Raw genomic sequence first — 16,139 nt, 5'->3', positions numbered from 1 at the left:
ATTTTTACCAAATAAAGAGTTTATATAACGCTGTAGCAGCCGGCACCTACGGTGTTACAACCCAAAAAACCCTCCAACAAAACAGCCCTTTTAGTGCTTTATTAGCTTTTGATCTTCTTCACATTGTGGTCTCTTTCCTCAATCAAAATTATTAATCATTTCCTATATGATTTTGATGCGTGCGGAGATGATCGAAAGCCAAAGGACTAACAAGAAAGATAATAAAATAAATAATTAGTTAGTTAGCATGTAATTAATAACGTTGTAATTAAACCATATATAATTTCCAAACCACTCTCATTAAACATCACTTGGTATCAGGGGAGGATCTACATACAGTCCAGGGGGGGCCACAGCCCCCTCAGAATTTGGGGGAATAAATTAGGGTGCTCTATTCCTCAAGCCCCCACAAAATTTCGGGGGGAAAAATTAGGGTGCTCTATTCCTAATTTGGGGAAAAAAATTTAGTTTGTGAATATTAATTATTTGAGGGTTTTTATGTATATATTAATAGTAAATATATTACCATGAGTAGCAACAAGATTAATAAATGGGGTTTCATTGAAATTGAAAATTTATGGAGAGGTATTTAGCGAATGGGCAGAATGAGCTCGTGATCATCAAGACATCACCATTGAGCATCATTATTGATTAGACTTTCTTTATGTCGCGATCGATTCACAAATGCAAGAAATTAATGTGCGTTTTAGTGAAGATGCGACAGAATTGCTCATGCTTAGTTTTGCCTTAAATCCTCAAAATGCATCTGAGGCTTTGAGAATACAAGATATATGCAAATTGGTTGGCAAGTTTTATGCACAAGATTTTACAAGTGAAGAAAAAGAGAGTTTTAAGATGCAACTGAAACATTATGAGCATAATGTAGTCAAAGGGTCAGACTTCAAAACTCTTTCAACCATTTCTGAGTTGGGTCAATGGTTGGTAAAGACTAATAAATCTGCTACATCGATCTCATTTCTAGAGTGATCGTACTTGTGCTTACTCTTCCAGCTTCTACCGCTACTGCAGAACGATCATTCTCGGCTATGAATATCGTCAAGACTAGACTTCGAAGCAAAATGGAGGATGCTTTCCTCTCCGACGCATTAATGGTGTTTATTGAAAGAGAAATTGCTAAAAGTATAAGCATTGATGCTATCATTGAAGGCTTTGAAAATTTTAAGGAACGTCGAATTCCTTTTAGTTAGAGAAATTTTAGTTATAAAAAAATAGATGATGCTTATTTGACTATTTTTTATATAATATTTATCTTCCTCTTTTGAAATATTTTGAAGATATTGATGTTGGCTATTCTACTCGTTTTATGTGGGTTGTGGTATATCTCTTGTGAATAAAATTACATTAAGAAAATTTTTTATCTATCTTTTGTACGCGGCCCCCCAGAACTAAAATCCTGGATCCGCCCCTGCTTGGTATCGAGCACAACTTTAAGCAAAAAAAGTTTTGCTTGGTAGTGAGGTGACATAATCTCCTCCACTTATTTAAATGATTGCATATCTCCATGCATTTTTCAACTCATATAAATGTGGTCCCCCATTTGAATGAGTGGGGGGATTGTGCCACCTCACTACCAAGCACAAAATTTGTGCTTGGTACCAAGCATTCTCATATTTCTTTTATATATATATATATATATATATAATATATATATATATTTATGAGATTAATAGGTATCCTGTCATAGAAGGGATTCCCTCCTTAAGTCGCCGTATGTGGCACAATCCCCACCATCCTCATAAAGTAAAGAAAGAGTGTGAATTGGTGGGGATTAGTGCCTACTTTATGAGGTTGGTGTGGATTGTGCCACATAGGCGACAAAGAGGGAAATCCCCTCCTATGACAAGGATACCAATTAATCTCTCTCTCTATATATATAAGATATGGTACCAGCTGAGAAGTTAATGAATGGGCCTATGGAAGAATACAAAAGAAGAGATGCCTTGTAACGGGATCTAGACGGTCATCAAATTATGGACTAGTACCCTATCATCTTCACACTAGTCACAAACCATTTAAAGGATTTGTAATTGTCCACTCACAATAAACATTCAGCACATAGTCCACAATAACCTAGCAAGTTTTGAAAAAAAATGGACCTACTGCACCAGAAGGATATCGAGATTTCGTATTGAAAGCTCACGCTCAGAAACATGAAACAAAATTATTGATAGTACTACCATCAACCAATTTAGATGCTTAACCTCAGTGAGTAGACAAAATCAACAAATTACATATGCCAATTTATTGTTCTCTATAGGTCTTTCTTCAAATGTAAATAAAACAGATCTCATCGTATTCTCACCAAACCAAACAGATGCTCAGACACACTAATACAAACATTTTATGTCATTCTGTAATAAGATGACTACATGTAAATAACCAAAACAAACGAGCACAAACCTGAGTGGTTATATACAAGTGTATATGATGTGTGTCTAAGATCACCCCAATTACTTTGTCACAGCATCCTGTTGACAACAACAATTGCAGCTCCCCGGCCAGAGAAGGGATCGTCCTGTGAACATTCAGCAATTTTCAGAGATTCAACAGCTCGGGCTGCCATAATTCCCGGAGAAATATCTGTTCCTTGACAATTCTCTGCATAAAAAGGCGACTGAAGATCTGTTACACGTACTCCTTGTGGCAATGCTTGTTTGATCTCCCACTCATTCCACTTGCAACTAGGATACTCTGCAAAGCTTTGATAACCCATGAAAAGCCCAGTGTTACTATAATTTCCACAAGAGTTATATCTGCTATTTGTATTTAGCATGAAATGATGAGATTCTTCTGTATCTTCTCCAATGAGGACATGTAAAGCTACAGCCTCAGCTATAGCAGCTCCTTCTTTGTCCAGCCTTTGCTGTTCTTCTAATTTCTTCTGTTTTTTCTTCTCCAGTTCAGACCTTATAGCTGCAGAGGTCGCTAGTGCTTTCTCTAAGCGTCTCCTCTTTTTCTCAGCCTGCTTCTGGCGATCAACTTCATCTTTTGCCTGCTTCTTCTTTCCCTTCTTTAGTATTGGGGTTGCTTGACCGCACCTCACTTTGTCCATGAAAGATCCTTTTTCCCTTTACTTTCAGATTGCTGACCTAAAGTTAACCTATTCAACCTGTCTATCTATGGAAAGAAACCGACTTCTTAAGCCATCTCTGATTTCAAATTAAATCCTTGAAAGCTTTGTGATCTCTTCTAAAGCAGAAAGAAAGACTTCAAATAACTATTCCTGAAGAACTACACCCATTCAGGTCTGAAGGAGTATCTCATTTTACGAACAATACATTCCCAAAAAGAAACAACAGGAGAAAGCATGAGAGAGAAATTAAAAGCCTTGGTTGGTGCATCTCTTATGGCTCTTCTTCCAGACTTTTCATAGCCCGCTCCCATACTCGTATCAGCGAAACCACAAGGTTAAAAATGATCAACCAGAAATCACATGGCCTGCTGAAAGGGAGAACAAAAATACAATTACAATCTGTGGCATAAAGAAGTTCCAATGAATTGTGAATGCCAAGATTGTTCATAAGAGAAAAAAGAGCTTGGCTATATGTGCCTGATGGATGGAGGATATGGAAACAAGCCCACATAGATGGCCCCAGTACATGACGACAAGCCAGCGTAAACACACATTGGCCCAAGAATAAACTATACATATAAACATAAAAAGTGAAACTTAAGACATTAGAATAAATGCTTACAATTTGGCTCACATGCCATATAAAATTCTGATAACATCATCCAACTATAAGTCAATCCCAAGCTAGGCAATTACAATGCATAAAATTAGAGATATTAGAACTTCTATTTCCAAGTAACCTAGTTTAAGGATCACTAAATACAAAACCAACTAGATCTTTTTCTTTCTTTCTTTACTTGTCTGTCTCAAGAATTGTTTTTAATATACAACATCAGTTATTTACTAGTAACTAGTCTTGTGGCGCACTCAATGCATGCATGACACATGAACGAGGGGGAGGTTGCTGAAGTAGTGCACTGTGGGGGTGCTGAACGAGGAAATCAACAAGTCTGCCCCTCCCATGATGTCCTTTTCCTTCATTTTTGACTATCCCTAGTAGGTTTCTTATATAACAGTATATGTCATGTTTACCACTCTTCTGGTGCATGTGATGCGTGCATGAAACATAAACACAGGAGGTGCTAAACATGGTTTTTATGGATTTTACAAGTCTACGCCTCTCGTGGTGTTCTCTTCGTTCAATATATAGTATTTGTTATTTTACTAGTAACTACTCTTCTAGGCTCATGATACGTGCTTGAGTCATGACACAAGGACGTAGAGAGTGTTGAAGTAATGGAACATGGGAAACACTGTGACGCAGCGCAGAAATGATAACCTCGGAATCCACCAAGGGGTGCTCGCTGAATCCACAAAGAACAATCTCCGAATCCACGAAGAACTTTGAATCCACGAAGAAATTATTGAAAGAGAAATTCCATTGATGAAAAGTTATCCGATTCATGATGTTTACAATCTTTCTTCTTAAGTAGAAAAACAAAGCCTACTCCTAATAAAACAGAATTCTTAAATGAAAGAAACAATTTAAAACTACCTAAAAGACTCCCTATAATAAAGGAAACCAATCAGTCCTAATTAAATCAAAATTGAATTTGTTTTCTAATCGAAATAGATTCTAACTTTATTAATAAAAATAAATTAAAGGCTGGTTATTTTTGAAATCCTACTAAAAACGAGTGTTACTGATGGGATTGTGGGATTCTGTCAATCTGATTGACTCTGTCTCGTTGATATAGGCGATTTTCATATATAATATGTTAGAATCCGCCTTTCAGATTGGGAGATATGGTTGTTTCTCTGCGGCCAGTCGATAATTCATCCGTATTCGCTTTTGACTTGCTAAGGTCCCACTTTTCTATGAATTTACTCGTTATGTATCCTATATCAGTCTCCCCTTGTTGAAAGAAGCTCAACCTCGAGCTTATATTTGTTTGTATAGCAGCTTCCTTGATAAGCACTTTTCTTCTCTTGCAACGATCAGCATCTGCTTTGTACTTAGCATTGATTTTCTCCATCTGTTGTTTTGCCTCTTCGGCCATGACTTTTTCGGAATCAAAATTTTGAATAAATCTTTTACACACTATGTTTACGTGACTGACGACGTGTGGATTTACAGTTGACTTGAAAAACTCCTCAAAATATGTTCTATGTTGCTTCGCATATCCTAGTGCTGGAAGTATCATCAAAATCATCTTGAAATTATTCACAACCTTTGCATCCAGGGAAGAAAATCCAGGCTCATACTCCGCACACAATTCTTCCATCTCCTTTGTCTCTAGCCCTTTACCAAGCAATTCACACGTATCATCAATTGTCTCACTCTCTAATTTATCCTTCTCCTCCATTAGGACAACATCAATATGTGTAATATCACTCTCAACCCCTTTTAGAATATCATGCATATCATTCATTCTCACTATCATATCACCATCATGAATCTCAAACATAACGAGTGTTTGCACATTAGGAGGAATTTCAGCATAGGCAAGTTCTTCGTTTTCAATTACAACTAAGTCATAGACCGCTTCAAATTGCTTCATATTTTCTGCTAAAGCCTTGTTGTTTGCCACCAATGGTTTCTTCTTCTTAGTAGCCTTCGTCTTAGATGGCTTCTTTTCTATAAGAGGCAAATACAATTCTGTGTCCATCCTTATTGAAGATACAAGCATTGTCACTGCTTCAGTGAGTAGCTCTAATATCAAATTGTCATTACCGACCTAAAAGCATATGACAAGTATCCATCTCGACCACATCACACAACACCTCATCAACATAGCTGCGGCCGATAGAAAAAAATACCCGACACATCTCATTGTCTGCACATCATTGCCCTTGCGAATTTAGTCGATCTTATAGAGAGGTGAGTGTTTCTCTGTCTTCAAACCTAACTTATTTACCATACGCTGAGAGACAAGATTCTTGCTACTGTGACTATCAATGATAACATCACAAACCTTCTGCATCACAGTGCATCTCGTGCGAAAGATATTATGCTCCGGAGGTGATTTTTTCTTTATTGCTTTTTAGTGCTCTTCCCAACTCCAAGGTCTTGCTTAGAGTCATTATCAATGTTGAATTCATCATGTGGAGTCGGATCACATCGCTGACGACCATCAACACGATTTCAAACTCTCACTGTGTTCAGAGGCTCCACTGTCGACGTAAATCACTCTAAAGCAGTCTTCATCTGATTAACATCGGTCTTCAACTCATCAAACTTAGTTCGAAAAATAAGGGCTTCATTGTCTACAATCGGATCAGAAAACAAGGCTATGATATCAATTGACGCAACACGAAAGTGATAACCTCGGAATCTACAAAACGTGTTCTCTGAATCCACAAAGAACGATCTCTGAATCCACGAAGAACTTCGAATCCACAAAGAAAATATTGAAAGAGAAATTTTATTGATAAAAGTTACCTGATTCATAATGTTTACAATCATTCTTCTTAAATAGAAAAACAAAACCTACTCCTAATAAGAACAGAATTCCTAAATGAAAGAAACAATTTAAAACTACCTAAAAGACTACCCTGTAATAAAGAAAATAAATTAGTCCTAATTAAATCAAAATTAAATTTGTTTCCTAATCTAAATTGATTCTAACTTTATTATTAAAAATAAATTAAAGGCTGAATATTTCTGAAATCCTGCTAAAACCGGGTGTTACTGATGGGATTGTAGGATTTTGCCAAGCTGATTGACACCGTCTCGTCGATATAGGTAATTTTCATATATAATATGTTAGGATCCGCCTTTCGGATTGGGAGATATGGTTGTTTCTCTGCGGCCAGTCAATAATTCATCCGTATCCGCTTTTGACTCGTGAAGATCTAACTTTTTAATGAATTTACTCGTTATGCATCTACATCACACTGAATATGAGTTATTTAGAATTTTTTCTTTCAAGTTTGCCTCTCTCAGGAGTATTAAACTATTATTTGGTGTTCTACCCTATTTCTAACCCATACAAGTCACATTTAGAGCCTCAAGAGTGCTATCACAACTTATAATATTTCAAATCTAATAGGAGGGAAAACTTGAAGGAAAAAAACATTCAACTTCTCCCATGTTCCACTACTTCAGAACTCCTACATTCATTTGTCATACATGCATCGCATGCAACAGAGTATTAGTTTGTAGTAAATGTAGCCTATACTATTATATAATTATATATTAGAAACCAACTAGGGGTAGTCCAAAAATTGAAGGAAAAGGAAACTATGAGCGAGGACACTTGAACAAATCCCAAAAAAAAGACGTCTAGCACCCCCCAAGTTCCACTACTTAAGCACCCCGCATTCATGTGTCATGCACACATCCGGTGCATTTAGACTCTTTACTATTAATGATAACCTCCATTACATATTAAAAAACAACTAGGAGTAAATGAAAAATTGAAGAGGACACCACGGGCGAGGAAAACTTGGAAAAGAACGATATTCCAATGCCACAATCCTGCAGAGTGCACGAATTAGGTGCACCTGAACACACTTTACTAGTAAAAATAACCTACGCTTACATTAAAAACAACCAGGGGAAGTCCAAAAATTAAGGAAGAGGACACGATGGGAAAGGAGAACTTGAGAAAATCCAACGGAAACCACATTCAGCACCCCCACAATTTGTAGGCATCAATGGACAATGATGTTTTGCATCATCAAATTCCAGATATGTAGTAGGATTAGAGATTTGAGCACCGAGCGCATATCAGCATTTCATCAAAACCTTTTTAGCTTTCGCATACCTTCATGGGTTCCCTTCTTCGCTTCTCTTGCCGCAACTCCTCAAAGCTATCACTTACCTAAACATTCATGAGAAATTTCATACTGTTTAGTTGTTTAGAACCTAGTGCTTCGATTGAACAGACTTCACGTGTTCCCTTTCCCAAGCATAAACCAAAACAAAGCCCTCTTAACTTTTTATCAGAAGGAATCTTCTTCCGCAGTTAATTATCCTCTTTACCTCTTACCTGCTCAAATTGACTAAAAAATTTGAAAGTTTTCCAGATAATTATTGAGCTCCAATTATTCCTCATACTTCTCTTACACGATCCCCTAATAAATTGACGATCCACAATAACAAACGCATAATTACTTCAACTCAATTAGAGCATGAACATCCCACAAGATCAAATTAGAATCAAGAGACTAACAAATACAGATGAAAAGACACCAGATCTGCTCAAAATTCATATAAAACAACGCATAATTCTCAAAGAATTTGAAGCAGAAAGCCGAAGCAAGAGATCGAACGAATCCGTTACCTAATCGGATCGGATAGGGATTGGACCGACCCGAACCTCCTCCGATCTCGATAACCAGAACAGATATTTTGGATCTGAAACTCTGCGCAAATTCTAGAGAGAGAGAGAGAATAGAAAGAGAGAGAGAGAGAGTGAAGATTAGGGGCAAGCACATGAGACGAGCGTGAGCGGTGACCAAAAAAGCCTGAAGGCACATGAAGGGCGTTCTCGTCATTTTCTTCAGGTAGGTAGCCCTCCCGCACAATTGTGTTATACGTGGAGGTTGGTCTTCCGTCCGATGTAGCAGATGCTAGCGCTCACATAGGGTTGGTGTACGGTTGTTCGCGTAGGACTTGATTGTACTTGCGTGTTATCTTGGATCTGATGCGGGCCCCGCTTCCGCCGAGTACTGGAGACAGTAAACTTCCAGCGTGCGAAGTTCTTTACAGTAGGAGAAGGGACGCGGTCCTCTTCGGTTAGGTTGTTTTTAGGGCCTTTTTGGCTATTTCCAACAAAAAAGGGAAATGGAAAACCGGCTTTAGAAATGATTTCAACACATATCAAGAGGTTTTTCAGTTTTTATTTTATTTTATTTGTTTCGCAAAGAAACCTCCACTTTTCACTGTCAAGTCACAAAAAAAACAAAAAAAGCCTCCACAGTAACAGTGCTTTTGATTTCCATTTCTTTAGTTTGTTTGACAAGAAGAAAAAGGAAAAGAGAAATGACTCATTAAAAAAGGAATTTATTCATCATGGTACTCTCCAACAGTGCTTCTTGTTAGATATTTTGTTAACAAAAGGCAATTTTGCCTTCATGAATTATAATAAATATTGTAATTAAAAGGAAAAAATTGGAAAAACGACCGTTTTTTTAAAAATAATAGGCAAAATCGACCGTTTAACAAAATAATTAGCAAAATCGACCTTTTTTTGCACGGGACTACTAGTCCCGTGCAAAAAAAGGTCGATTTTGCTAAAATCCCCTCTTTTGCACGGGACTACTAGTCCCGTGCAAAAAAATCCCCAACTCTCGCGACCGTGGGAAACGATTCCTCCATCTTCTACTCCCTCTCCGCCCCTCATCCAAATCCCCCCCCCCTCCTCCATCATCAAATCAACAGCCCCTCCTCCATCCAAATCTCTCCGTCCCATCCTCCAAACCCGATCCTCCGTCGCCTCCGATCATACCCAATTTCCCCTTTCCACCGCCGCCCCGACCAGGCGAAGGCGCGTCCCGCACCGTAACCGACGCGGTCCAGCAAGTCTTCGCGTCGATGCACGCTCCAATAGAACTCGAGAGCTTCGAAGTCCACATCCACATGAACTCGATCGCGAAGGAGGTGATGGATTCGATTCAGATGAACAAGGTGAAGTCCACAGCCACATGAACTCGAGACCTTCAATCTTTCTCTTTGTCTTTTTTGTTTGCGATGGATTCGATTCAGATGAACAAGGTGAAGTCCACAGCCACATGAACTCGAGACCTTCAATCTTTCTCTTTGTCTTTTTTGTTTGCCTAATGGAGAATTTCAGCAGGGTAAATTTCAGATAATGCTCCTAAATTTTAGAGAGAACTTTGTGGATTTCACAAAACAGTCTGAGCTATGGGATAGTGATTCAATTTTTTTGCACGGGACTACTACTCCCGTGCAAAAAAAGGGGTTTTTTAGCAAAATCGACCCTTTTTTGCACGGGACTACTAGTCCCGTGCAAAAAATAGTCGATTTTACCAATTATTTTGTTAAACGGTCGATTTTGCCTATTATTTTTAAAAAACGATCGTTTTTCAAAATTTTCCCTAATTAAAACATGCAATTAAAAATATGTGTAACGGATATATAATTATGGGGAACGTTACAAAATTTATGACGAACGTTACAGAATTAATTACGGGTTTTGTAACGTCTTTTCCAACCCTATATATATATCCATATGTTGAGCTCAAAATGATAAGGAAAATATACAACAAGTTTCTCTTGTTTTTCTTCTCTCCCCTACATATTATTTTCATCTACATCTTAGTTTTATTCTATGGGCAACTTCCTTCATCTGAGCTGAAGCTCTGCCCTCTCGCCCGAGTGCAGAGGCCGGCCGTTTCCGGGGGTTTTTACCGCTAGGGGGGAGGAAACCATCTGCGCCAGGGCGATAGGCGGGTTCTCAATCTTCTAGGGCAGTGAATACACGACTGCTCCCGTTCAGACCAGTTTTAATTATTTAATTTTTCGGATTTATCTGCATGCTATAATCTTAATTATTTGATAAATTTCCAACACTTCTATTAATAAAAAACTCATATGTGATATTTTTCAAGTGTTTTCACAACTTTTTGTTTTGTAAACACATTTCTTGAAATGTGATATGACATCCTAGGTGGCATCCCCATTTCCTTAAATAAAAAAATAAAACAAACATGTGAAATGGAAATGTGTTGAAACCAAAAGCTGATGTGGATGGGGGGGATTTCCTCAAAGGTGACATGGCTGCCAGTTTTCTTCTTTTTTTGGCAAACAAACAACCCCTTACTTGAAAGGTGCTTTAGCTGTCAGGCTCTAATTACTTCCACTTATTTATTTATTTATGTTGTTTGGTTGTACAAATAGAGTGCTGATACGACAGTAAAAAAATTCTACTAAAAAAATTCTAGTTGGTAGCCTCTGATCATTTCTCCTCAAAATATAGCGTTTTGGACGGATTTTGCTGTAGCTGTTAGATCTAGTTTTGAACTGGTTTTCTGACTACAGTAACTTCCACATGATTTACGAAAAAGAACCAACCACGCCCTTTGTTTGAAAGTACTGAAGCTATCAGGCTACATCAACTTTCACCTGTTTATGCTGTTTGGCTGTGCAAATAGAGTGCTACCGTGACACTAAAAAATCCCATTGGACAGCCTCTGACCAATTCCCCCCAAAAGGAAACATTTTGGTCAGGAGTTACTGAAGCTGCAAGGTCCGACTCTCCAACTGGTTTCCTAGCTACAATAACTTTCACGTGAATTACATAAAAACCCAAACATGCCCTTGTAGATCTCAAGTTACAAAATAAAGTATAATAAGAAATTCATTACAAGTAATCTAGGTTATTGGAAATTTTCAATATGGCTCTTCTAGACTTGGGTTCTATTCCTTGCTGGATATAAAAAAAAGAGTAAATATATACCTCAAGCTGTAATTTTTTTTTTTTTTTTGCTTTTCTTTAACCAACCGTGAAAATATTCCCACGTACTGATCATATGGCTCCTTCAAATGCCATCTATCCTAACGTATTCTATTAGTTATAACTATACCTACTTCTTTTCTTCTTCTTTCACTTCTCAAATCTTGCAACATCAACTTTTTTACAATGGACAGAAGGCTACATGAAGTTCTCCTCGTCCAAAATATCCATTAATGGTTTACCAAGCTACATAAGAGTTGAAGACAAGAAGCGAGGGTATGCTCTTGTTAGTCAATTGGGAAAAATTGCAAAATAGACCGTTTTTGCTAATTATTTAGCAAAATAGACCGTTTTGCTAAATAATTAGCAAAATAGACATCTTTTTGGCCAACAGGCAAAAAAGATGTCTATTTTGCAAAACAGCTCAGAAAACATACTGGACTAGTAGTCCCGTATGTTTTAATCACGGATTAGTAAAATTTTCTACTCAGAAAACAAACGGGACTACTAGTCCCGTATGTTTTCTGAGTCACTAATCCGTGATTAGTTGGCTCTAAACATACGAGACTAGTAGTCTCGTATGTTTTCTGAGCCTTGTTTTTCAAAATCGACCTTTTTTTTTTCAAAAGAGGTCTATTTTGCTAATTATTTTACAAAGTGGTCTATTTCGCTATATATTTTATAAAAATGATCTATTTTGTAAATTTTCCCTAGTCAATTTCTTCGCTAGAAATAACTAGAACAGTTCCCCACGTGTCCAAATTCATCAATCAATTCCTTTGATCACATAAACCAAAAGAGCTTCAACTAGCATGAGAATTGTGAGCTCCAGCATCCGTAGCAATGGCATATGCAATATTAAGATCAATACTTTTGAAAAAGAATTCACTTCGCGGAATGAAGGTAAGCTTTCCATTACAAAATGTTGATGATAAGGTACGGACACTAACAAAACTCAAAATATAACTCAACAAAACTCTTATCACACTACAAAAGTACGACCAACAACAAAAAATAAAACTGAAAATTCTCAAATACCTCACACGCTATCCACACTGCTAACAAACACGGGATGAATGCAGGGAAGGATCCAGAAATTCTTTCTTATGGGAGGCAACATAAAACTATACATATAAATTAATAGCTTACATAATATAAATTCTACCAATAAAAACAAACATCTCAATTATATAACTTTTCGTTGTCATTTTCATATGAAAACATGACCATTTTCATTTCCATTAAAAAAACTAACAAAATACTACTAGGTTGCAACAATATTTTTCTTCACAATTGTTTTCTATTTGGTCTCACTTTTTGTAGTTTGGGAGGCACCTACTAAAATTCTATGGGGGCACCGTGCAAATTTGTATATCTTTTAAAAATTTTGCGGGGACAATTACCCCCACACGTCCACACATAAATCTGTCCTTGGATGAATGCAAAACTTAAGGGTGATAACAATGACAATTTTTCTTTTTCCAATCTCTTCTCTTGTTTATATTGAATCTGTCATGAATTAGCATCTTATTTTTGTACATTTGTATTAAATTTTTTTTTTGATGAGTTTTGAAATGGACCAAAAAAGAAAGGGGAAGACGCGCGATCAATTCCACATTTGAACATTTGCAAATATATTTAAATTTGCACACTTTGATTTTTACTATGAGATTGATGAGTTTGCAAGTTTGGAAGTTTTTACTTTAATACGCACTACGTTTTCAAGTTTTGTTTTTTCTTTATATTCTATCTCTATGCCATCAATAATCCGTCCATTTATACTTTACATTTAATATATCTAAATAGTTTTTTTTTTCTAATGGGACTAAAAAAATTCGGCTAAATACCCATATTGGTATTTTATTTCAACCCCATTTGCCAAGAAGGTATTTTAATTAGGAAATTCGGCGTTAAGGTATTTTAATTGAATAAAATTACCAATTAGGTCCTTTTTCTCGTCGGCGACCATTTTTCCGGCGAGAACTCGTCACGTGCGTTGCACGCGGTGGCTTAATCTTTGTTTAAGCTGCTAATGTGGCACTATTTTCTGACCAACGCGACGGCGTAGCGTCTGTGGTCTCCGACGGGGAAGAGAGGACGGCGACGACTGGTGGTGGTAGGAGGTGGTCGGGTGTAAAACCCCGTAATTTTTATATGAATATATGTGAATTATTAGTAAATAATTATTTCTTTCATGATAAATAGCTTGAGGTCATTGATGTACATGATAACAAGTTATTTGAGATGATATGAGAATATGGGTGTAGAGTTTTATGCATTGGTTTTGCAAATAAGCAAAACATGCATAAAAACTGAATTTTTCCAGATCAGTCGACTGACTGTATCGGTCGACACATCAGTCGACTGATACGCTGATTTTTAGTTTTTTCATGTTTCGGGTCTGTTTTGTTTTGGTTCGGGTTTGGGTCGGGTTTAGCTGTTCACATATATTCGTTTTCACCCGAAATCACCCCTCTCATCTTCAGATCTGAGAAAACCCTAGCCCCCTCTCCTCTATCTCAAACCCTAGCCTTGTTCTTGGTGATTTGGGGAAGAACTTGGGGGATTTTCGTCGAAATCTTCACATTGCAGCAAAGGGGATCCACTCTCTCTCAGATCCAGGAGTTGTTCATCACCCAGAGGCGAGTAACATCTCGCCCAACTCTGTCCCTTTTGTTTTACACGAATTTATTGAGTTTAATGAGTTTTGATTTAGCCAAAAACGTATTTTTAGTACAAAGAATGAATCTTTATGGTATATGAGGTGGGGTATTGAGCATCTCAGTTTATAAAAGGACCAACAATGTTTTATTAAAGAGATCTAGATCTGAAATGTGTGTATAAGAGATTTAACATGAGTTTTGTTTTAACATGAGATTTAACATGAGTTTTGTTTTAAAAATGTTTTAAAACATAAATACACATGTTTAGGGTTTTGTTTATGTATTCACACATGAGATTTTTGTTTCAGTTTAGTTCATACATGTAAATATCAGTATTTTTTATGCTTGGGATTGATGGGGATGAGTTTAGATCGAATTTTGGGTAAATAACAACCTGTACAGATTCTCTGCAGTCTATCAGTCGACTGGTCAGTCGACCGACGGGCGAATTTTCAGTCATCAGTCGACTGATCAGTCGACTGACGGGCTGATTTTGTTTTCTCAGCTTCTCAGTCGACACATCAGTCGACTGGTGAGCTGAGACTGTGCTGCCTGATCTTTATTGGTCGACATATGAGTCGACTGACGTCATCAGTCGACACATCAGTCGACTGATGAAATGTTTTACAGATTCTTGATCTGTTTGAGTTGCTTTTTGGGGTCGCCTCGATAACCTGACCCTAGTTTACCAGGTTAATGATTTATCTGTATATGTGGGTTGACTTTTGACACAAGTTTAGACATGTACACCGAGACGCGTGTGAGTATAGAATATGTATATCAGTCCGCATATACTTTTCACAGTTACACAGTCCTCGTGTTGGACTATAATCCATAGAAGTCCTCGTGTTGGACTATAATCCATTTCAGTCCTCGTGTTGGACATTTGCCACTTATTCCATGTGTTTGGAAAACCACAGTATCTAGTTCCTGTATCGGACATATTTCTTAACCCTGTATATGACTTTCTCACAGGAGTTTATGACATGACACTTATGTAGATTATGACATGATATTCATGTAAGTAATAACATGATACTCACTTATTCCATGTGTTTGTAAACCACAGTATCTAGTCTCTGTATCGGACATACTTTCTTAACCCTGTATATGACTTTCTCACAGGAGTTTATGACATGACACTTATGTAGATTATAACATGGCATACATGTAAGTAATAACATGATGTTCATGTAAGCTATGACATGGCACTGTATTTATGCTCTGAGATTAGTTGTATTTCTTTTATTATTGCTCCCTGTACTAGAACCTCGGGTTTAGTGTTTAGGGATTTACAATTTGAGATACAATGTATATACATGAGGGTTTCCTTGTTTGGATTATTTCGCTCGACGTACCTATGCTCGTGTTGTAAATTTCTAAATACTAAAATCCTCTTTAGTAAGATCAATGATTTTAGATCTATTATGTATTATCTATATTTTCTTATACAACGAGCCCTGTTCCCTTGGGGTTGGTTGTGATGTTACTCGCTAGCGCTTTGACGCTCGTTGTCCCTCCCCCTTTCAGGTAACGAGCCAGGAGCCCGGAGAGTCGCAGGTTGGAGTCGCAGGTTGATGGCGATACACTTTAGTGTTCAGTTGTCTATTTTAGCTATGTTTTATTTTGGAGCTCCACTGTAGATTTGTTTGACATTTGAGGACTATTCTCTAGATGTTGTAAAGGCTGTATGCCTTATTTCCTTTACTCAGATATTTGTACTTGAGACTTGTTGAGTATTCCAGTTATCTATTCAGACATTGGCTATGTATTTCTGTATGTTGGATGATGAGATATTTATGTGATCACTATCACTTCATCAGTTATTTCTTGCACTATCTTTTACTTGCTTTTGTACCTACACCTATTGCTGACTCTGCTAGATAGATGTTTATTGTGATGGTGAAACATGTTATTGCACGGTGAGGTGCAAGGCAGGTTTGACATTCTTGGTTTCACCTTGGACTGCAGCCTTGTGTGAACCCAGGGGCGTCACAGACAGAGCCCAAGCTGTAATTC

General features: G+C 37.3%; 1 protein-coding gene across 4 annotated transcripts; it reads right to left on the bottom strand.

Annotated features, from left to right (window-relative positions):
* On the bottom strand, positions 2,232 to 8,481 carry LOC109819376. 4 transcript variants are annotated; one of them, XM_020385089.1, is made up of 3 exons: positions 8,323 to 8,481; positions 7,804 to 7,860; positions 2,232 to 3,462 (listed from the first exon to the last, which is right to left on the bottom strand). In XM_020385089.1, exon 3 carries the CDS (start codon positions 3,071 to 3,073, stop codon positions 2,480 to 2,482), a length of 594 nt encoding a protein of 197 aa, XP_020240678.1. In that variant the 5' UTR covers positions 3,074 to 3,462; positions 7,804 to 7,860; positions 8,323 to 8,481; the 3' UTR covers positions 2,232 to 2,479. The 4 variants fall into 4 exon arrangements, with proteins under 4 accessions (XP_020240678.1, XP_020240676.1, XP_020240675.1 ...); XM_020385087.1 differs by having other exon boundaries at positions 2,232 to 3,459; XM_020385086.1 differs by lacking the exon at positions 7,804 to 7,860.

This window comes from Asparagus officinalis, chromosome 8 (assembly GCF_001876935.1).
Source record: "Asparagus officinalis chromosome 8, Aspof.V1, whole genome shotgun sequence".
NCBI classification, from domain to species: Eukaryota; Viridiplantae; Streptophyta; class Magnoliopsida; order Asparagales; family Asparagaceae; genus Asparagus; species Asparagus officinalis.
This window is presented reverse-complemented; position numbering and strand designations above follow the sequence as displayed.

Bases quoted from the DNA above. Each gene is read 5' to 3' on its own strand.
- LOC109819376 (XM_020385089.1), bottom strand. From the start codon at position 3,073: ATGGACAAAGTGAGGTGCGGTCAAGCAACCCCAATACTAAAGAAGGGA.